Source organism: Zalophus californianus, chromosome 5 (assembly GCF_009762305.2).
Source record: "Zalophus californianus isolate mZalCal1 chromosome 5, mZalCal1.pri.v2, whole genome shotgun sequence".
NCBI lineage: Eukaryota > Metazoa > Chordata > Mammalia > Carnivora > Otariidae > Zalophus > Zalophus californianus.
This window is the reverse complement of record NC_045599.1, coordinates 143,272,530-143,295,158: the sequence shown is the minus strand read 5'-3', so window position 1 is coordinate 143,295,158 and position 22,629 is coordinate 143,272,530. Positions and strand designations below refer to the sequence as shown.

The following is a 22,629-nucleotide window of genomic DNA, read 5'->3' as shown; positions in this document are numbered from 1 at the left end:
AGTCAATGAGTTAGTCCTCTCTTGTACCCCCACCCCATTCAGTAGAAGCTGAGAACCTTTCAGTGGGTGGGAGCTGCAGGGTGGGAGATGGAGGTGGAGCAGAAAGGGGCTTCATTGGCTCTTCACTTCTTCAGCGACATTCCTTGTTGAATTAGTCCCTAAAAATTTCTAGTTGTTTCCATTGTGTCCTTTCCTACTTTGGTCTCAAACACTTGTACATACACACCAACAGGGTGATTCACAAAATTAGATAAATTATGCATTTTCAAGTAACTTGATAAGAAACCTCGTTTTGAAAGCTTATTTCTGGATACTCAATAGCACTTGCCCCCTGGCTAAGAAATAGCAGTTGTAGTTCAGACATTCATTCATAGCTTTTTACTAATTCACATCATTTCTACATTTTATTTGTTCTTCAAAATAAAATGATTGTGGGCACCTGGATGGCTCAGTTGGTTAAGCGACTGCCTTCGGCTCAGGTCATGATCCTGGAGTCCCGGGATCGAGTCCCGCATCGGGCTCCCTGCTCGGCGGGGAGTCTGCTTCTCCCTCTGACCCTCCCCCCCCCCATGCTCTATCTCATTCTCTCTCTCTCAAATAACTAAATAAAAAAAAAATCTTAAAAAAATAAGATAAAATGATTGTTTTACCGATTTTCACACAATCAACTGGTATATATTAATTCAGACCAAAGGAAGCTGCTCAAATGAAAAGAGTATCGTCCAAGATGGGTAGGGTCACATGAACCCCTCAGGCCTAGCTCTGACCATAATTAACATAAAAGGAGAGGGACCCAGACCTGTCTCTTTGCAGACCTTCCTCCCTATAAAACAGTTCATCACCAGAAACATGAAGTTAGGCAGACGCGAAGTTAAGCAATCATTTGTAGACCAACAACTCTAATTTAATTTTGACCAAGTTTTCTAGTCAGTAAGTTACAGACAAAGCAGTTTATAATTTATAACCAGGATTTAAAATAAAAATGTGAAAAGTTCCACAGACAGTATTTTCTTTATTAATAAAAGCCCACGTGGCATCCCCCCACACCAACAGACTTCTATTCTTTGCCTCGTCTTCCAATCATTACACCCTTTCAAGTCAACCCGTTATTTTCTGAGGTATGCCTTTCACTTGATAGTACGTGTTTACCATTTCCAGGCTAAGAAAGCTTTGATCCTGTTTATCATGGATGCCTCATATCCCCCAACTTCCTTAAGTATAGACTCAGTATTGAACACAGTAGGGCACTCACACTGTTTTCTGTTATTAAATACATTTTGATATATTAAATTACTTCAGCCTTTTCAATTATTTTCTTGGCATAGATTTCCAGGAGAGAAGATAAGGCTCAAAGCATATGAATATTTTTATGGCTTTCTGTGCTTGGATATTTAATTATTTTACAAAAAAGATGGGTTGATTTCCATCGCTCTAGGAATCTCTAAGCATACCACTTTTACAAAGACTTCACCACAATTCACTTTCAGCTTTAATTTTTTTTTATTATAACAAATATCAGTATCTCATTATTATCAGTGGGGATGAACATCATTCTATATGTTTATTCTCTAGGATTACATGATTGGCTATTCATCTATTCACATTCTTAACCCATTCTATTTCCTCCCATTTTCTAAAAGGTCTTCCCAAATGGCTGCTTGAGCTGTGAAAACAAATCTCTTAACCTGATCTAAGTGCAAAAGGCCACAGAAGCAAAATCAGCACAAACCTGCCATGTTACCTTAGAGAACAGGGCTGTTACTAGAACCACATTAGCAGAAGAATAATCCCTTCAAGGAAATGTGTGCTTGACCTACCCAGTCCTTAGACCTGAAGGCATTACTGTGGATTTGCAGGCCACACTTCATTAGGAAGTTGTAAGTTTTGCTTTTAAATCACCAAATAACTTTTCAACAAACATAGGGATTGGTCATTAAGGATGAAGCAGGTTAAAAGTAATTAAGTGTCCAACTAAGGAGTAGGAAAACCTACACAGCTCATTAACTGCATGATCAACCTGATTTATACAATGTTCAGCACTCACAGACAAATAAAGGTTAGGATAATTTGGATTTTCTGAAGTTTTGGGTGGGGACACATCCCATGTTACTTGACATCACAGAGAAGGGCAACCCCACGGAGCACCCAGTGTTCAGGGACCTGTGCTGTCCTGAGGTCCACAGCGGCGATGTAGTTCAAGTCCGTTCGGACTGGCTTCTTGTAAATGGGGCAGGAATAAAACCGAGGATCTCTTAAAGCTACAAAAAAATCCATAAAAAAAAAAAAAAACTTGGTGAATTTCAAAAATTAAGCAGCCCAAACAGCGTGCAGAGTCAAATTTGTGCATTCTAAAGATCATTCCAAGGTTTTGGTAGAATGAGATTCTTCCTGAGGTCAGACAGTCCCTAGATGTGAAGCAGATGCAACTGCAGGTTTCCAGGGAGTGTGACAAAACACCCAGACATCTTCAGGGCTATCCCGCTGCCCCTTGTCCCATGTCCTTGACAATAACCCCTGCCCACATGAAATGACCATGAACCTTCCGCTGCTTCCTTTCTACCCATCAATTCAGCATGCCCCTTCCACGCTTTCTCCTCTACTTCCCCACCAAATCTTGTGCATAGACACCCTCTCCATTTTTCTCTCACGGCTTTCCTTTGGCACAAGGCACCTGTCACTGTTAATTAGATGTCCAGCACCAAGGCTCACTAGTATTTCACTTTATTAAGATCATGATTTCAAAATCCTGCCTTTGACCCTCTGTGCCATAGCCTAAACTACATTCGAAATCACAGGGGTTGTGAGTTATCCATGTGTGCAGAGGAAGGGAAGTGGCTGGAAGCACACAGCCATGGCACAGTTCAACTGCCTGAGATGCAATCTACCTTTTTCAAGTAGACGAAAACATACAGTTTCCAAAACTATGTGGTTATGTGTATGTGGGTCCTTATATTTATACAATGGGGGGGGGGGGCGGGAGGAGGGGTTGGCACAGGGCTTTAAGAAAAAAAGTAAAAATTTACAAATACAAATAAATTAGGCTTTGGAAGAAGCCTCTGCATTGAGCAGCTTGGAACTTTAGCTTCCTTAGCTTCTCGTTCAGTCTACACTGCTCACGTAATTTATCTGCACATCTCCTAGCATCCGGCTCAGGAAGCAATACACTATTTCCTCTTCTCTTCCTAAATTGTTTCAGTACAAACGTGGTGTCTGCACCCATCCATATGTTCCTCCAGAAGGCCAACATTATACATGACCCTCACATAAACATTCAGACAAAAACAGGTTTAACAAGGAGGAGAACGTTGCTTTGGTGAATTCGTGTGACACACTGAAACTTGGACACAGTACCTCTGAACTCTCCACATGCAGTGTTGACATATTGTGGAATTTAGTTCCCAAAACTAACTTGTGCAATAATTTATTTTTCTAACAAATTCTAAAAGCAAGCTACTCTCAGAAGTTAAGATCTCATTTTTTGACCCAATAAAACCTTCTACCTGCTTTGCCATGTGTTTTTAGACCTCCACTGTGATTAATTTTATTGGAAGAAGTTAAGCACTTGAACATGATGATATTATACATTAAGTTTCAATATAAAGTAAGTATTCTAAAGCAGTGATTTTTAACCAATGATGATTTTACTCTTGGGGGACATTTGTGAATATCTGGAGACATTTTTGGTTACCACAGCTGTGAGACTGCTACTGGCATCTGGTGGATAGAGGCCAGAGATCCTGCCAACATACTATAATGCACAGGACATTTCCCCCACCCCCAACAAAGGGTATCTGGACCAAAATATCAATAATATCAAGGTCAGGGAACCCTGTTCTAAAACAAACTCATAGATACTTTACAGTACTTTAAACCTATATGTTTGCTTAATCCCATGAAATTAATCATTAGAGCGAATCTAAATTAATTTAATACCCAATTTTTAAGTCTAGGTGTTATTTTTTTAAATTACCACGAGAATATCATTAGTAATAATTATTAGGCAAATATATCAAAAATTCTGATTAAATAAGTGAATGGCACTGAATTCATGGAGTGTAGTTAATACTAACAGTACTGATTGATAAAATTAAATCCCTTAATCCTGGCATCTGTAAATATATAATAAGTGTTAATTATCGTTCTTCTTGATGCAAATTTGACTAACACTTTAAATCTTGAAGGAACCCACTGTAGTCTCACATTTGGTGCAAATGTAATTATAATATACATGTAATAATAAATATATGTAATTGTAATAATTACACCTTGGGAAGTATATGACTACTTGGATTTTAATCCCAAAAGAAAAGACAAATTGGGAGGGGAAGTAGCATTCTTTTCAATAAGCAGGTAAAAAACAATTCTCTGACATATTTATCCAATTTTATTTATTTGTAATTGCTGCAGAACTGAAGGTGCCCATGCCAAATCACAGCATGCAGCCAACTTCCGCAGCAGGATTAGAAGCCACTGAAAATATCATTTCATAGTCAAAGTGTTGACAGACGCTAAACAACCACATCAACAGATGATTCAGAACCATTAGCCCTAGTTAGACAAATAACTTTGAAGACAAAAATAAACATGCTAGCTAGGTAAAGCAAATCAGCTAAACATGTTTAAAGCCTTAGGGTCCCAGGGCGCCTGGGTGGCTCAGTTGGTTAAGCGACTGCCTTCGGCTCAGGTCATGATCCTGGAGTCCCGGGATCGAGTCCCGCATCGGGCTCCCTGCTCAGCGGGGAGTCTGCTTCTCCCTCTGACCCTCCCGCCTCTTGTGCTCTCTCTCTCTCTCTCTCTCAAATAAATACATAAAATCTTTAAAGCCTTAGGGTCCCAGAAGGAGGAGCAGAGACAAGAGGCTGTGCCTAAAAGGTGAGAGGCCATGGTTTAGGGCCTGAAAGGTTTTAATAAAACACCTTGAGGGAGTTTCATTTTCTAACTATGTCACTTCCCTCGCTAGCCTACATTTTTCATCTAAGTGCTAGTATATCATTGTGTCATATGTTCCTTCCAATATCCAAAACAACCAAGTTACACAGAGATTCCGTATAGAACCTTTAAATCATTCCTTTATTTAACTCCTCTTTGAGAATAACATTTAAGTGATTAAATAGCGAATTCTTATGTATTTCCCTTTTAATCCTTCAACAAACATGTGAGTTAACATATTAATAATAGCAATAATAACAAAATGGTTTATTGTATGCTAACTATGTGCTAGATAGACACTTTGGGTTCAATGCTCTTAACAACCCCATGGGACAGGTACCATTATGAAATTCATTTTGCAGATGAGAGAACTAAAACATAACAAGGTGAGCTATTCGTCCAAGGTTACAAAGCTGTAGGTAATAAGATAAGAATCAAACCTGGCCAGAATGGGCCAAGAGCCTATGCTCTTAATCTCAGCAATAGTCAGAATGTAATATGCGTGTGTGCCTCCGAGGTCTTTGCAGGAGGATGTGAAAATGAACTGGAGATAACTATTAGATGTCTGACTTCAACTTACAGCATATTTGAGACTCCTCCAAAGCCACATGACTAATTACTCTAGTGATAAAACCAGAAGTGCAAGTTAAATATCCAGGCTGCTGGCTCACTGTCTTTTACCTGAGACCATGTGCCCCCCACCCCCTGCCATGTGGCAGGGGACGTGACCACCTTTCGCCTGCAGCATGCAGAGAAGGAGGCCATAGGGAGTGAGAGCTCTCCTCCAAACAGGGCAGAGTCTGTGTCTACTTCACCAGGTGCCCGAAAAAAATAAACTCACGACTTCAAAATGCAAAGAAGCTATCCTCATTTTTAATTTAGGCTTTATTTTGAAGCTTCAACCCAGACACCACAGAGACTCCCTAAATGCATAGTCTTAAGTAGAACACTAACCACAGGAATTCCCAGAGGTTTGCATTCATCCCACATTCTGATACCAGCTTTGGTAGCTGGAAATCATAGGCCAATTTCATACATCTCTACACCTTAAGTTCCCCATCTGCAAAATAGGGATGATATATCTTACAGAGTTGTTGTAAAGATAAAATAAATCAATATATGTGAATGACTAGCATAGCATAATGCTTAAAATGCAGTAGACGTCCAAGGTGTGTTAGATTTCCCCTTTCCACACACACACATACACGTGCCCAGATACACAAACTGAAGGTGCCTGAAATTCCATGGGGCTCAACAGTCAGGAGGCCTCCACCTCCTGGTCACGGCATGGGGCTATCCCACGCCCAGCCCCACATCTGCACAGCGTTGGATCAGGGAGGGTCATAGGGTGATCTTAGAAACACTTTTTTCCTCCTTAGCTGCAGAGACCCTGAGATCCTTCTCACCCTACCGAGTGCCCAAAGGTACACAGAGGTCTTGCTTTGTTCCCCAAAGTTTCCAATCACCATTTTCCCATCACATTGGCTAACACCCTGAAGTTCATGAAGAAGCATCAGTCTGTCTATATAGTGATCTATAGGGAGATGTATCTTTCCTATGTCTGCTTCTTTGCAACTTCCTTTGAGAGCAGAGGACCTAGAGTTGATGTGGCAGGCTTTGCCCTTTCGGTGAATGTCATATTATCTGGGTGACTTTCTTATGATGTCCTAAGCATTTGGGTACATATTATGCAATTTTTAAAGTCAAAATAAATATCTAGACTTCTTTTTGAAAACAAACCAGTCCTATATGGAAAGTTCAATGATGAATTATTTAAACTAAAAGTTACCCTTCATGTCAACATAAAAACAATTTACTAGAAGAATTTTAACTTTAAAACACTGTACTTTGAGGAGTGTCCTTTGGTCATTAGTGATGCTACACCCCTTTAGCTCAATTAGAGCCCTATTCAGTTATCAAAATTAAACGAAAATGAGATTTAGAGTATGAAAAGAGCAATGGAATTTTAGCTTTTCAATCACTGAAAAACACTTCTCCAACAACAAAGCTATTTGGCAAAACAAGTTTCCACCAACTGCTATTGAAACAAAAAAAAAAAAAGAAAGAAAGAAAGAGAAAAAAGAAGGAAAGTTTTTTTTTTTCAGTGCTTTGAAATTAGTCACTTTTTCCTTTGCTTATTTTATTTTCTCCCTTAACTTGCTGCTAATGAGCATCACTGCTGCTGACTAATTCCCAGCAGGGTGAGTACAGTTGTTCTATTAAAATGTGTTCTTAAATAGTAAAGAACGGCCTGTATTATAAAATTATTATTTTATTAATACCATGCTGAGGTGTTCAAAATCATGTTGCAATGGATTTTTACAGTTTAGTCCCAAGATACATAAAAGTAACACCTAACTGAATGTGAGGAAGATTTTTCTTTTACTTTATAAGGAAAACGTTTTTGCAATGTCTCGACTGGACCGAATGATATAATAAAGCAAAATTTCTAAAATATTATTTTGATTAAAAAGAACACTTAATGATTTTTTCTATAAAATAACCACTGCTCCAGGTCTTCACACCACCCTAAGAACCAATAAATCCGAAGTCACAGGCAGCTTGCTTGCCTAAGCTCAGCCAGACACATTTATCCTGTCAGATTCAGTTGGGGTATGTGGAGCACCTGCCTGTTTCTTTTCTGACACCCACCTCTCTTCACAGGCTCCTCTCCCTTCATGCACCTACTTTCTGTTCCTCACGCACAGCATATCCACTGCTACCTCACGCCTTTGCACCTTCACCTTTGTTCCTGGGTATTAGCAGAGCTGCCTTCCATCGCCAGGATCTCAGCTCAATGTTCTCTCCTCAGTGAGCCTCTCCCTGAGCCCCTGAACTATCCACTCGCTAGCATAGTACGTGTGTGTTTCCTTCATAGAAAAGAACTATCTGAAACCAGTATGTGGATTTAGAGTCGATTCTCATTATCATGGGACTTATGTACATAAAATCTCCAGGAACACTAAATTAGCAACTACTGAACCACTGTTCCAAGGGTTCTGAAATACAGGTCCCAAAATTTTCAACCCCTCAGTACATAACCTTACTGTAGGTGTGTTTTTGTTTAAGGACACCTTTTTAATATATATTGTTGATTCATGAACCTTGGACTCATGCCACTTTAACTCATGCCTCAGTGAAGCTTGTGTTAGACACGTATTTTGTCCATAAGGCACGTCACAGCCTTCTTCTGCCTGCAAATGACCTGCCACATGCATGGATTCGGGGGTTACAAATTTAAAGTACAGGTGAATTCCTAAGTGCAGAATCCATGAGTAACAAGGGTCAGCTGTATTTGCTTCCTTTTTGCTGCCCGTCCCTCCTTGACACTGGGTTCCTTAAGAATGGGGATACCGTTGCAGCCCCAGCACCAGAGTAGAGCATGGCAGATGGTCAGTACCAGATACTCACTGAATGACCGAGTGAGCGAATGCTATTTCCCTCTGCCAAGAAAAGTCTATCTCAACTCCTCTCACACTCATTCTTAGCATCCAAGCACATCTCCAAAGCAATCTCCACTAACCTCGCAGGCATTGTTATGAACTCCTGAGTGTGTCTCTATCCTAACATGTATCAAATTCCATTTTAATTGTTGACTTCCTTGTCAGTCTCCCTAACTAGAGGGAATCCCTTATGGGCTTGATCTGTTTCATCATTGGGTCCTTTGCACCAAGATAGTGGCTGACATATATCAGGCGTCCAGCAAATATTTGCTTAAAAAATAAATATTCATAGTTTATAAACTCTCCTCCCTTGACCCGTGTTCCCAAATGTGATATTTATCTAAGGGACGGGGATCCTAGAAGCTGTCTTTCAAAGAGAAATGGTCTATTCCTTACTCGTTTAAAGAAAAATCTATTGTGTTTCTGTCACAAAATCAGTATTTCCTTGGGATCCCTTATCACAGCCACCTCCAGAGTGCATGGCTTACAACAACCACTTCACCGCATATATGTACGTGTACATCATCATGTTGTACACCTTAAGTATATGCGATTTTTATTAAAAAGATAAAATAAATTTTTTTTAATAAATGGGATGAACAGAGAAGTCCCACGTGCGCTGAAAGGTAGTTATAGCTGAGTGAAATGTAATAACAAAAGCCTCCAGAGCACATCAGGCCAATGGTGGAAAGCAGTTTAGGTATTTTTAGACTTGTCACACAGAACTTTGTCAAAGTGGAATAACATGTGTGCTTCACAGACGTGCTATTATGTTCATAGGCTGAAATATGAATCCAGCTTTTTACTATTAGCTACTGGATTAAGCCAAATGGCCCTGAATTCAATCTGGCTTTCACAACGTGGCTTAAACTTCCAAGCTGGTAGAGTCGGCACCTCCAGTGGGCCCTGTGCAGTCCTGCCTCGAAGGCCTCCCTTCCACTCCTTGTCCCATCTCATCTTATCCAACCTTCTAGGCCCTGTCCAGCTCTGCTCCTGAGACACAGCCCCTGGCCACTCCTTCCCATTTTCACCTCCCCTTCTTTCCCACCCTCTATTAACTATTCCAAACACTTGCTTCTTATCTCAACAGCTAACATTTCATGAGTATCCATATATATTTTACCTGCTTTAGTAGATAGGCAAGAATGATCTAGAACCGTGGCCTCCCCTGTAACACTCAAAAAAGTGCCTAGCAGTCAATAAGCACTCGTTAAACATGGGCGTGAGTGCGAATGCTGATAAAATAGTAAAATCCTCAGGACATGATAACAAAAATATGAGATCTTGTGTTTATAACATTATCCAATCTGATAATGCCAACCGCCCCTGAATGCGTAAGACAACTTACTGTTGTTTTCTGCATAAATCCTTATGACAGGCATCAACTCAAAGAGCACTTTTGGTTTGGATTCGGTGAGTTTCATGTTCCTCTTGTCCCAACCAGCACCTTCAAGATACAAGCCATGCACATAGACACCCTCGGTGGGAGGGGCAGAAATGTCATCCTTCATCCACTTGGTGACTTCACTGCAAATCACCATATTGTCCAAGGCCCAGCCTTTGTTGGCCCGAGTTATTTCCTGCTCGGGACAAGAACAAGAGCAAACGACGAAGGGAGTGATTAGTGGTTTATCTCAACATAAAAAGCGTAACAGTGATGAAAGTGTAACCCCAAATTACCCTAATTCAGAGGAAGCAGAATTGTACTTTAAGAGTTAAAAAGATTCTCTCATAAACAATACCCACGTCCTAGTTTAACCACTGTATTTTACAAAGAAATATCAAATTATATCAAATATAAAGATAACAAATAAATGCTTTGGAATTCAAGCTAGCAGCCTGAGAACAAATTGCTGGATTTACCTTCAGGACAGTGTAATTTCTGGTGCCAAAAAGGGACAGGCTTTCTCTGTCTCGTTATAGTCTTAAAACTATACTGACAGAAGAAAACCTTGTAGAAGAAAATCATAATAACACAACAGGTGTAATCAGAACTATTACCTGGCGCATTGCAGTTAAAAATCCTTGGGGGTTAAAAAAACCTGTCATCCAGAAGCAGTGCGGTCGACCATTGAAAACCCAAGAGGTAAACTGGCAGTTTCTTTCTAGAAGTTCAGTAAACCAGAAACCCAACGTACTTGAAACCCATGATGCCTGAAATGCATACATTGAAATAATTAATTAATACAGGCTTAATTCTGCTGTGTAACTAGCTATGTGCACAGAAAAAAATTATGAAATACCAAATTCACTTTTAGAATTTAAAAGTCCCTAAAACATGAATTTCCCTTGGGTTCTGCCATTTAAGTTTTCAAATTATTCTTCCCCCTGATACTAAGATACTATAGAATCAGTTCATCGTCACATGAACTCCAGATCAATCTAGCACTCAGGATGCTGTTCAAGTACAAATATATTCACTACTAATTCTGCTATACAGTAATTAAAACAGTTACTTGAATTAAATTTAATAGGCCTCAACTATTTTTCCTTAGGTTACATTTTTTTCTCCTTAGGTTACATTTTTAACCGCTACACACCATAAAACAGGGTTTCTATTCACATAAATGTGCTCGCTTCCGCAGCACATATACTAAAATTGGAATGGTATTTACATAAATGTGTTCATGGTCTCTTAAAAATATATTCTGTGGATGATAAATCATAGAAGCCTTCCACCACTTCTCATTTTTAATGAGGCAAACAACAGTTATTTTCTGAAGTTCTTGTCCCCGAGAATGAACTTTTATTTCCTCTGATGAAGGAGAAGAAATGGAAACACAGGTCCCTTACTACCAACAAATTAATTGCATTCATTGCCTGTAATATTCTGCCTGAATTCACACGTGGAACTTCTATTATTACAATTGGCATGGGTATTATTACAATAAGGCTGGCAAACACACACATAGATACACACAGACACGTACACACACACACAACCATTCTGCCGGCTACATCAAAAGACTAGACTCCTGTTTTAAAGTGTTAGCAGCAACTCTATAGGTAGGTATCTCCAGATCATATTTTAGATCACTTTACTGTAATTGGAATACTTTATGCATGAACAAATGTAGTGATCAACCTGTGTAGATATATACTGCTTGAATTTCAAATTCTTAAGAATTAATTTGCCTGTAAACAATGAGATTCCAAAGACTGACAGTAAGTTGAGTAGAATAAAAACCTGTAAAAAAAAAAGGATCATAATTTTAAAATTAGGTAACTCATTCTATCCTACCCTTATAGACGTGTCACCTGAAAGTGATGTGTTTATACTGCATTTGATCTGAGGGCACAGGGAATCATTAATGCGAGGGACCCTCCTGGCAAGGATCCTTGTTCAGAGCCTTCGCGGTGCTGACCAAGCTGAGTGAGCTGGTCTGGTGGGGAACGAACCTGCAATGGCTAGTGACCAGGTAGGTTCTCCCTCTGTCACTGGCAACAAAGAAAGTGAGTCCATAGAAAACTCTGGCCTTGGGAATGAATTCACTGAAGGTGAGGAGAGGATGGAGTCTGGTCAAAGCTGATCCCGGTCTCTAAAGCCCCGGGTGAGATATCAGAGTCTCAGTGCTAAATGAGTCTCTTCCAAGAGGCTGTCAGTTCTAACCCTACTAGGTCTCGCCTTCCCGTTTACCTGAGTTGCCTCCAAAAGGCCAAGACTCTAGTCACTGCATGACGCTATCCCATCTCCCAATGCTGCCCTCCCTGCACGTTCCCTCGCCTGGCCCAGCCCCAGCCCTCCGCCCTCCACAGTGCTCCCCGCCACACCCCCAGATCTTCACCACCCCCGACAACGCGTGAACTGCTGGACAAAGACACTCTGGTACTCCTTTTACTTCTCCAAGTAGACAAGTATTTGTCAAAAGCGTATCTGTCATTTAGCACAAGGACCAGTACATGATCAGTAAGCATACCGTTAAATCATTATCTTGTGACCTGGAGTATGTATATCTATACATACTCACATATCTACAGACAAAGCAATGAAAAGTGTTTCTCTTTGGTGTGACTTCTGCAGTGTGTGGGTACACGTGTGTGTGCAGGCGCGTGCACAGGAACACTTCCTTCTATAAAACTAACATCACAGGCTTTGAAGTTCAAGAGCTTGGGTTTAAATTCTGATCCTTGGACTTCTTAGGTAGGTATGTGATCTGGGAAAAGATTTAGTGTCTCCCAATCTCAAGTTCCTCCCCTGCAAAATGAGGGCCACAAGATGCAAAAATTTAAATGCAATAATGCATGTGAATGGCCCAGGAGAGTGCCTGATACGTGGGAGATGCTAAATAGTGTCCTTCCCTCCCTAAAAGCTAAAACTACAGGCCTACCAGGGGATCGGTCCCTAAACAAAAGAACCCTTTTAAGTAAAACTATGCTGTCCTGCTTTCCACTTGCCAATCCCAACTACTCACAACACTAAAGTGATGAAGTAGAGTAGGAGTGGACTTGAACATACTTTCTTCCACCGAGCAGGAATTCTGGCATCAAACATGCAGTCCAGTGCATCTCCTAGGTCTTCACTCATGATGATAGTGCCGTCAATAGCAAGTTTTAGCTCAGTCAGGGTGCTGCGGACCAGAGTGAGCAGCCTCTGCATTCGGTCTATCTCCTGCCTGAGGAAAATGTTCATCGGCTGGAACAGCCCCATCTCCTGGAGCCTCTCTTTCACCTGCCATGGAGACATTCAGCACGTGTTAAAAATGTGACAGCTACTAATATTTATGTAACCGGTTCCCTGGGGCTGCTGAGAAGGCCCCTGACTGTACAATTCCATTAATGGTAACCTTTGAATTTTTTTTTTCACTGCCAGAAAACAAAGAAGAAATATAAAAGGACACATCTGTTAGTGGACCAGCTGATTTTGCATCCCAGGTGGGAGAGAATAGGCAGCCATTCATTCACAGAAGAATATGAACGCATGACCATAATCACCCAGCCTTCCAAATGGCAACTGCGCCTATCAGGAAATGTTCACGTACCTGGCGGCCTAAGGCTGGCAAACACACACACAGATACACACAGACATGTACACACACACACAACCATTCTGCTGGCTACATCAAAAGACTAGACTCCTGCTTTAAAACTTCCTGTTTTTTTCCATCAAAGCATCCTTCCATATTCATCCACCGACCAACCCACCCACCCATTCATCCATTTCCATCCTGTAAGTATTTATTGAGCATCTTCTCTGGATCAGCTATCCTGCTGGGCTGAGTTGCTTTATCCTAAGGCAGCACTGACAATTTCAGCCAAAGGAAGGGGACTCTCCTAAACTTCATTACTTACCACGTTTATTTATGTAACCGCTATTCTATTTTTAAAACTTTTTATTGCTTCATAAATATTTCAACCACTGTTAGGTATGAATGACCTCTTTCCTGATACTATAAGGAGAGGTACTTATTAAAGCTGATAGTGGTTATCGATTTTCTCCAAGCAAGTGATCAGTTTTCTCAAGGGAAAATTTTTCCCTTCGTAATAGGTCCTTGAGTTCAGTCTACAGCACCAGCAACGAAAATGGTCTGCTTTGTGGAAAATAATAAGATGCTAAAGCAACAAAATGCTGCAGGTTTCTTTTTTGAAAACCAGGTAAAAAAAAGTGTTAGACAGCCTGGGGCATCTGCTAAGACTACATGGAAAGTCAGTCAGTCACTGGTGCTTTTATCCCAGATTTTAAAATGTTTTCAGGGTAAATCTTTTCACTAACATTTGCTAAACTGTCTTAAAAAAGTGAACTTTCCTAATCATAAATTTGGCTTAAAAGTTACTTACATATTAAAAAGACAAATCAATTTTCAAAACCCGTAAAGCTGCAGAGTTAATGATGTAAATACAAACTCCCCAAAATTAGGAAGATCTGAATTTTAAGATGTGCATTAAGTTACACAATATTTTTTAGATGATCAAGGTGTTTTGCTCTAAAAATACATTACTTTCCTTTGAACAAATGGCAATGTGATGTACCTCCAGGAAAGTTCTGGAAAAGCAATCCTAACCCATCGGTACACACTTAGAACGTAGTTACGAACATGAACATTCTTGTCAGGGTTCTTTACTGTTTATATTTCAAAATGATCACACTTACAGATTTAAAAACTTCTTTTTTTCTGGTTCTTCAGGAAGTGAGTTTTTTAATATGTTTTTTAACTTCAGAAAAATCATTTTTTGCCCTCTGTCCTTACTCCTCGCTCCCTCCAACCAAACAGACACATCCACAGCTGACATCCTGTCAGAATGTCATCAACTCACTTCAAATGGGCCATAGTCCGGAGGCAGCTTTTCCAGCATATCATCAGCCAGCCGGGCCACCACAGCCTCCCGGGTCTCATCCCCTCCACCAGAGCTGTCCTTGGGTTGGATGCTGAGGATGGTGTCCAGCACGTCCTTGGCCAGCTTGCTCTGGTAGGTAATGTCGGCATTGGGATGCAGCCCGAACACCTCGGGGCTGTCGTAGGTAGGCAAGCTCTGAACAAGAAGCACCCCAGATTATCCCAGATTGCTGACGTAAGCACCAGTTAAATTATACTGTCTTAGGAAACAAATATTTTTATTAAGATAAGTCATGTTAACATGTGTGTCAACTATACTCAAATTTTAAAATAAATAAATAACATCAAATAACCCCCCCCCCACCAAAAAAGGTAAGTATTTACATGATATATCTTATTTGTGTCAGGCTGCAATCTCAATAATTTCTCCAGAAAAGAATCAAAAGTTGGCTTGAAATAGGATGAACGCTGAGAAACATAGCAAGGTCATGGTTCCTTAACATCTCTGCACCTCAAGCAAATTCAGTCACAGAGATACTGTCTTGTTTTAGAAAATATGAAACAGAAAGGGAGCTATGGGTTAGTATTTCATCGAACCAATCATTTAAACAAATGTGGCATAACTAATGGTTTCTATGTTTTTAAGGTACCAGAAAATGACAGTTTTTAGCAATTATGGCCCAAAGAAGGCGGCAGGTGGGAACTGTACTCTCCCAGGGAGAAAGATGGCGACCAGGAAAAGAGGAATATCAAGAGTGACCAAGTCCAAGAGAAGAGCAGACAGCAAGAGATGATCAGAAGCAGCACAAGCAGGTGAAGAACACAGCTATTTGAAAGAAAAAAGATATACCCTAAATTTGACATTGGTTTCAATGTGTGAATTGTATCCTAAACTCTATTATTGTCTCATATTTTTCCTGCAATCTCCTCTCTTATTTTATTCCGCTTTATATGATGTCTTCTTATAAACAACCTCAAGTTCATTGTGAAATGAGGTATATGTAAATAAATGCATGTACTGGCATGTCTAAATTTATATCTTCATAGGCACTTTTGTATTCAGTGCTAATGATTTAAAGACATATATACTACAGTTAAGACAAATACATTTGTTGATTTGAATTAATAAAAGTGTAGAGGTGGTAATATATGATAAACTCGTTACATTCATATATCACAGAACCTCTAAATGTACTGATAAATTTAGCCCTTTGGGGCCATTGGGCTCTAGTTTGTTCACTCTGAGATAAATCTCAGATAGAGGCAAAAGGGATTTCTTAAAAAAAAAAAAAAGATTTTTTTTTTAAATTTATTTATTTGAGATAGAGAGCAAGAGAGCGAGAGCGCACAAGCAGGGGGAGCGGCAGAGGGAGAGGGAAAAGCAGGCTCTACATTGAGCCGGGAGCCTGATGCGGGGTTGGATCCCAGGACCCGGAGATCACGACCTGACCCGAAGGCAGATACTTAACTGACTGAGCCACACAGGCCTCCAAAAGACATTTCCAAATAATGATCTAATGGGTTCAAGGTACAGAGACAGAAAAAATGTAGGTACCTTGAAACACAAATCAGATCTTTTCCCCCAAACTTCCTGTCAAACTCTTCTTTCTTCTTAGAGCAGCAATTCTGAACTGGGGCAATTTTGCCCCCAGGGGACATCTGGCATGTCTGAGGACGTTTTTTTTGGTTGTCACAACTAGATGGGGATGGGGGATGCTGCTGACATCTAGTGGGGAGAGGCTAGGTATCCTGCTAACCAATGTATACAAGACAGCCCCCCACCACTGAGAAGAATCCCGCCCTGAATGTCACTGGTGCCCAGGTTGAGGAAGGAAGCTCCTATGCAAAGCGGGTTCCTGAACATACTCAGATTCTATCCATTCAGCCAGGATTGCGAACCAGGTGTCTCAGGATGAGTCCAGAGGGGGCCTTTGCCCTATTATCACAAGTAGCTGAAGTCTCGAGAGTTCCCAGGGATTTACATAGTTTCCCTAGTTCAAAATCTGCCCAGTCTGTCATATCCCCAACGAATATTCCTCACTGAGGTATAAAAAGGAAGGGAGGGAGGGAACTCATACAAAAGCCACACTCAGAACAAATACAAACATTTTAATCATTAGGTGACTATAAACATATGAAGAAAGCACTTGTAGTGAGAGTACGTGTCACCATTAAAATGTATTTTAAAAGCAGTGTTTGCAGCATAAATAAATATCAAAGTGGTCAATAGGCTGCATATATTTGCTCTCTGCATACAATTCGGAAGTGGACAAACCTGGATATATTGAAGATAGTTATCCACTGTGTTGCATTTCGGAATATTATATCCTTGGTAAAAGCTGAAATCTGATCCAAACATATTTTCACTGAACCAGACCTTAGCAACTGTGTTCAGCAACCTCTTATCATAGTCATCAGTGACTCTGCCCCCATACTGAATTTCTCCTATCATGTAGCGGACGGTGGTCCAGGAGACGCCCTGTGGACAGCAACAGAATAGTTGTGTAGAACCGGCTACTGGCTCATCCTGATTTCCCCCACCAAGCAACATCTGTATATTTGTGCTCACGAATGTCATTCATTCATTCTTCATCGGTAATGTTAAAAGTGCAGGAAGAAAACGACATAGCCAAATCTTGAGGATTACACAAAGCTCCTGCTCATGATTTGAAATAGGCCCCTTTGGTGCATTCATAGGCTTTCATACTTTAATTTCAACAACAACAAAAAAAGACAGTTTGCAGAATACTGCCGCAGCTCTTTAAAAAGCACATGCTTCAAAGGCGATTTAGACTTTCATTTTCATTTTTTAAGATTCTAAAAAACAAGTTTTCTCACCCTTCCCCCCTCCCATTCGACCCTTTTGCCTTGAAAGTAATTTCAACTCGAGAATTTTGAGAAATACAAAGATAATCAAAATTGGTTCATTTTTTCATCTGAAATCCAGAGGCAAGTGTGACCTAGTTGGCGTGACATAAAGGTAAGACTTTGCAAGCACAGAAGATCATCACTGTCGCAGGATCAATCCCCCAGCTGGGCAGGAGCATGAGCTTGAGGACCCACGCCCACAGCCACCGGCAGCACGGGGCGGCGCACACACAGTACCTTTTTGACATCCATGTCATCTAAGTGGTTTTGGATGAACTGCACAGTGGCATTAAAGTCGGCCTGATTAAATTCATAGGGGATGTTCCACCCCAGAGGACCGAACTTCCTCCTCTCCTGGACTGTGGAGTGCAGGAAAGCCACAGCATAGAGCATGGGTTTCCACTGGGCTGCAGTGTTCACATCCAGCAGGTCCTGGCTCACACCTGTCATGGTTGGTGGGGTAAAAACCTTTGTCGTCACTCACACACCTTTATTTTTTATTACATTTATAGGTTATGAAGTATTTTTATAAATTTCTGAGAGCAAAATTCACTTATATTGAACTATTTTTATCACATTCATAGGACAATTATAATTTAATTTTTGGGTGTCCAGAGGGTGTTTCTCTCTGAAAAATCTATAAAGAGATTGGGGGAGGTGGTTGGGAGCTGGCTAACATGGGGGTCAAGTTCCTGCCAGTCTGACAAGATATGGTGGAGATAAACTAGAGGGGGAAGAACGATGGCAGTAAAATGAATATTACTACTAAAATACTAGTATTTTAGACACTATTACTAATATTAGTATTATTTATTATTACTGATAATTTAACAATATATTATTTAATATAATACTATTACTAGTATTATAAATGCTACTACTAAAACTACTACTACTAATAATTATTTATTATTGTTATTATTATCATTATTCTTTGGAACCTGTACTCAGGTTGCAACAGGCTTCTGTATATACTACTAACAATTTAATATTAATTAAGACAGTGTGTATAGAAGCCTACCAAAGCTGAGTATATTCCCCAAATAATAATTATCATTATTATATGTGTTTATATTATATATAACTGTATATTTTTTATTTAGAATTTTTTTACTGCCCTCATCCTTCCACATCTATTTTTTCCCCACATTACCTCGCAGCCTGACAAGAATTTGAGCCCTGTTTTCAACTCGATAAAAACTGTAGATGGTTCAGATGGCTTCATGAAATGAAGGCAGGTCATAACTTGAATTCAGCCTCTCCTCTCGGAAGAGGCTACTGGCCAACTTTAGGTAGGGAGCATGAAGACCATAAATGACAAAATTATGTTAACATAAAAAGGCAGGTGTCTAGCTGGAGAAGAGCACAGGCCAAAGCAGAGGAATATAGGAAAAAGGGAAAAATTCAAGGTGGATAATGGTGACTTCTGATGCCCTGAGGCCACCAGAGCATATTCCACATGGAGCATGACAAGGTACCACCCTCTCCCCATCACGTTAAATAACAGGACAATTTGCTATCGCTCTATCCTAGCTCATTGTTTTTATGATTTCTTTAAAAGACAACAAATTTAAGTATAAAAAGTCCCATAAACTTGGAAGTATTCCTCGACTCACCGCCATATGTTCTCTTCAATCCTGCCCGGAGGCCCTGTGGAGGCTCATTGGCAAATTTAATGGCCATCTGAAGGAGCGTAATGGGAAAGTGCTTATGAACTTCGGTGGTCATCCATAGGCGGAAAGCATCATGTACAATCTCGGTTTCTATAATTATGTCCATTAGCTCATCCATGAAATCGAGCCCCAGATGGCAGTTCTGCAGAAGTGCCCATCCTCCCTAAGTCAACAACAGTAAACGGAAATGAGACACTATTTCCTGTTTCACCCAGAGATGTAAATTAATATATTCTTTAGAAAGTAGGTAATTAAAATTTTAAAAGAGAAACACACTAACCACTAAATCAATCCAGGTCAAATCTATGGATACAATAAGGTTTATTTGAGATAAGTATATTTATTTTTCTTGTTCCATGCATGTGTCCCACAGCATACCAGCATGCCAACTGATAATATTTGGTAGGAGTCATGAAAATAACCAGAGGTGGCCTCAACTCTGAAGAGATAACATCACTGTCATGTGCCGATGGTTGAGTGAAAACGTCCATTTACCTCAGCTTCCTCCCACGTTCCACGAGAAGTACAAAGAAGGGACATTTTTAAAGGCATGAACTCTTAAGGACAAGGACAGTAAGGGCGAAGACAATATCAGCAACATTTAAAAGAGACTCAAGAAAGCTAACTCCTCAACTGGCATTCAAGGAAATCTGAGAAGTAACCTGATTTATGCCACATAACGCCAAACACCCAAGAGCAGGTGGTGAGACATTCCTGTGGAAGTGGAAGAGAAGATGGGCTCACACAAGAGACCGAAAGCCCAGCCCCCCAACATGTTCCTGCCTCACCTAAAGAAAGAGGGGAAAGCTGATTTTCTTTAGAAGGTACAACAGACAGGGTCTGGACTGAAGGACATCAGCACAGTAAGGGTCTAGGAACCTCACTGAAGACAGATGAAAGAAAGGCTACTTACTCAATTTTGAGACCTACTCCCTCCCTTCTCTCTTGGGGTCCCCAAAACCCTGGCAGCAGGTTGTATACCCTCTAGAAAGGGGGAGAGCCTTCTGTGGGGAATCTGCCCACTCTAAGAAGAAGAGTCTTAGAAGATAATAAGCCCCATCTTTTGTATAACACATTTCATGAGCATAAGAATGGTCCTTGTATAAAGCAACAGAGGCAATATTTTAGATCATTTTGTAATAATTTACTCAATATCGAATCTATAGAATATTTTTGCTAAAATGATCTAGAATATCCAGACCATCATCTCGAGTTGTTTTCTTTTTTTCCCCCCTGGTAATGCATTATTTATTTATTTTCTTAAAATTTTTTATTGTTATGTTAGTCACCATACATTACATCATTAGTTTGTGATGTAGTGTTCCATGATTCATTGTTTGTGCATAACACCCAGTGCTCCACGCAGAATGTGCCCTCTTTAATACCCATCACCAGGCTAACCCATCCCCCCACCCCCCTCCCCTCTAGAACCCTCCGTTTGTTTCTCAGAGTCCATCGGCTCTCATGGTTCGTCTCCCCCTCCGATTCCCCCCCTTCATTCTTCCCCTCCTGCTATCTTCTTCTTTTTTTTTTCTTAACATATGTTGCATTATTTGTTTCAGAAGTACAGATCTGTGATTCAACAGTCTTGCACAATTCACAGCGCTCACCATAGCACATACCCTCCCCAATGTCTATCACCCAGCCACCCCATCCCTCCCACCCCCCACCACTCCAGCAACCCTCAGTTTGTCTCCTGAGATTAAGAATTCCTCATATCAGTGAGGTCACATGATACATGTCTTTCTCTGATTGACTTATTTCACTCAGTATAACATGACTCTGTAATTTTGGATCATTTAGATTTGACTAGTGCAGCAAATTTAAAATCTTGGCATAAAATGGATCACTGTGAAATTTCATATATCCCTTCTATTTTCTTGAGGAGTATATAGAACTGCTGAATAAGTAAACTATTTTTGTCCCTTGCAAAATTCAATTGGCACTGTTCACAATTCAAAAAAAAATTAAATACAAAACATAACAACCACAAAAAGGATTGAGCCACCCTCTGTCACCCAGCATGCTGGGGAATCTGAGGTGAGAAGTTTGCTGTGTCAACACTCTCCCTGGAATCTGTCAGCCAAGGCTGTTTCTGTGGGATGACCCCATTCTGTATTAAATGTTTTGTCTTCTTCTTACTGAGTAGATCATCCACATTGCTCTCCTTGGGTACTTGGTTCATTCTGTCATATTGCCTCAAACCTTCCTTTTTTTCTTTTATTAAGATTTTATTTTGTATACAAACAATGAATCATGGAACACTACATCAAAAACTAACGACATAATGTACGGTGATTAACATAACATAATAAAAAATAAATAAAAAGATTTTATTTTTTAAGTACTATCTCCATCCAACGTGGGGCTCCGAACCTATAACCCCAAGATCAAGAAGTGCGGGCTCCACTGACTGAGCCAGCCAGGTGCCCTACCTCCAATCTTTCCTACAAAACTTTTAAAAAACTAGTCTCTCTGAAAGTTATAAGCATGCTAATGATAAGACTATTTTTTTTTTACTTGATTTACTAAACTACTAAACAGAAAACATGAATAAACTGAAGGCTAAAATTATTCCATTTATACTCTAATTGCCTGAAACTATAATTATTAAACACTTATTTATTTTAAATTAGAGTTAAATAGGTGTCCTGTTATCGTTGGTGTCTTTGTTCTAAGCACAGTAATATGCAGAGGGAGGAACAGAGGAAGTGAAAAAGGGGAGGGAAGAATGGGGAGGCGGCCAAGAGGAGGGAAAGGCCAGGGATGAAGTCCACTAAGCTCTCATGTCAGACCAGACCTGGGATTCTTTTTAAGATTTTATTTATTTATTTTAGAGAGAGGGCGCGCACGCACACATGAGCAGGAGGAAGGGCAGAGGAGGAGTGGGTAGAGGGAATCCAAGCAGACTCCACAGAGCCCAACTCGGGGCTCAATCCCAGGACCCTGAGCCAAAATTAAGAGTTGGATGCTTAGGGCGCCTGGGTGGCTCAGTTGGTTGAGCGGCTGCCTTCGGCTCAGGTCATGATCCTGGAGTCCCGGGATCGAGTCCCGCATCGGGCTCCCTGCTCAGCGGGGAGTCTGCTTCTCCCTCTGACCCTCTTCCCTCTCGTGCTCTCTATCTCTCATTCTCTCTCTCTCTCAAATAAATAAATAAAATCTTTAAAAAAAAAAAAAAGAGTTGGATGCTTAATCAACCTAGCCACCCAGGCGCCCCTTCCAGACCTGGCATTCTTAAGTATAGATGCATGTTTTCATCTCTGGATACACTTCAGTCCACCCCTGTTGCCCTCCCAGCTGCATATCAAGTGCTCAGACAAGGCACACACACATGTGAGCCCTCCCACAGCCTTCACCAAAGCTGGGGGTGGGGCACAACTTGGGGATAAAAGAGGCGCAAAGTAAATACGGAGGTTCTAGAACACAGTGGGCTCAGTTCTAGAC

At 40.5% G+C, this 22,629-nt stretch overlaps 1 protein-coding gene across 1 annotated transcript in view; it reads right to left on the bottom strand.

The window, feature by feature from the left end:
* Positions 1–1,481: 1,481 nt before the first annotated feature.
* The window catches only part of DNAH5 (dynein axonemal heavy chain 5), a 263,927-nt gene continuing 242,779 nt past the window's right edge, over positions 1,482–22,629 (bottom strand). Inside the window, exons 72-79 of the mRNA XM_027606690.2 lie at positions 19,129–19,348; positions 17,750–17,955; positions 16,920–17,123; positions 14,625–14,840; positions 12,829–13,041; positions 10,374–10,526; positions 9,721–9,952; positions 1,482–2,258 (exon numbers count right to left, since the gene is read on the bottom strand). Of these exons, the coding sequence (XP_027462491.2) occupies positions 2,107–2,258; positions 9,721–9,952; positions 10,374–10,526; positions 12,829–13,041; positions 14,625–14,840; positions 16,920–17,123; positions 17,750–17,955; positions 19,129–19,348 (1,596 nt within the window). The 3' untranslated portion in view covers positions 1,482–2,106. The remainder of the gene's footprint in view (positions 2,259–9,720; positions 9,953–10,373; positions 10,527–12,828; positions 13,042–14,624; positions 14,841–16,919; positions 17,124–17,749; positions 17,956–19,128; positions 19,349–22,629) is intronic.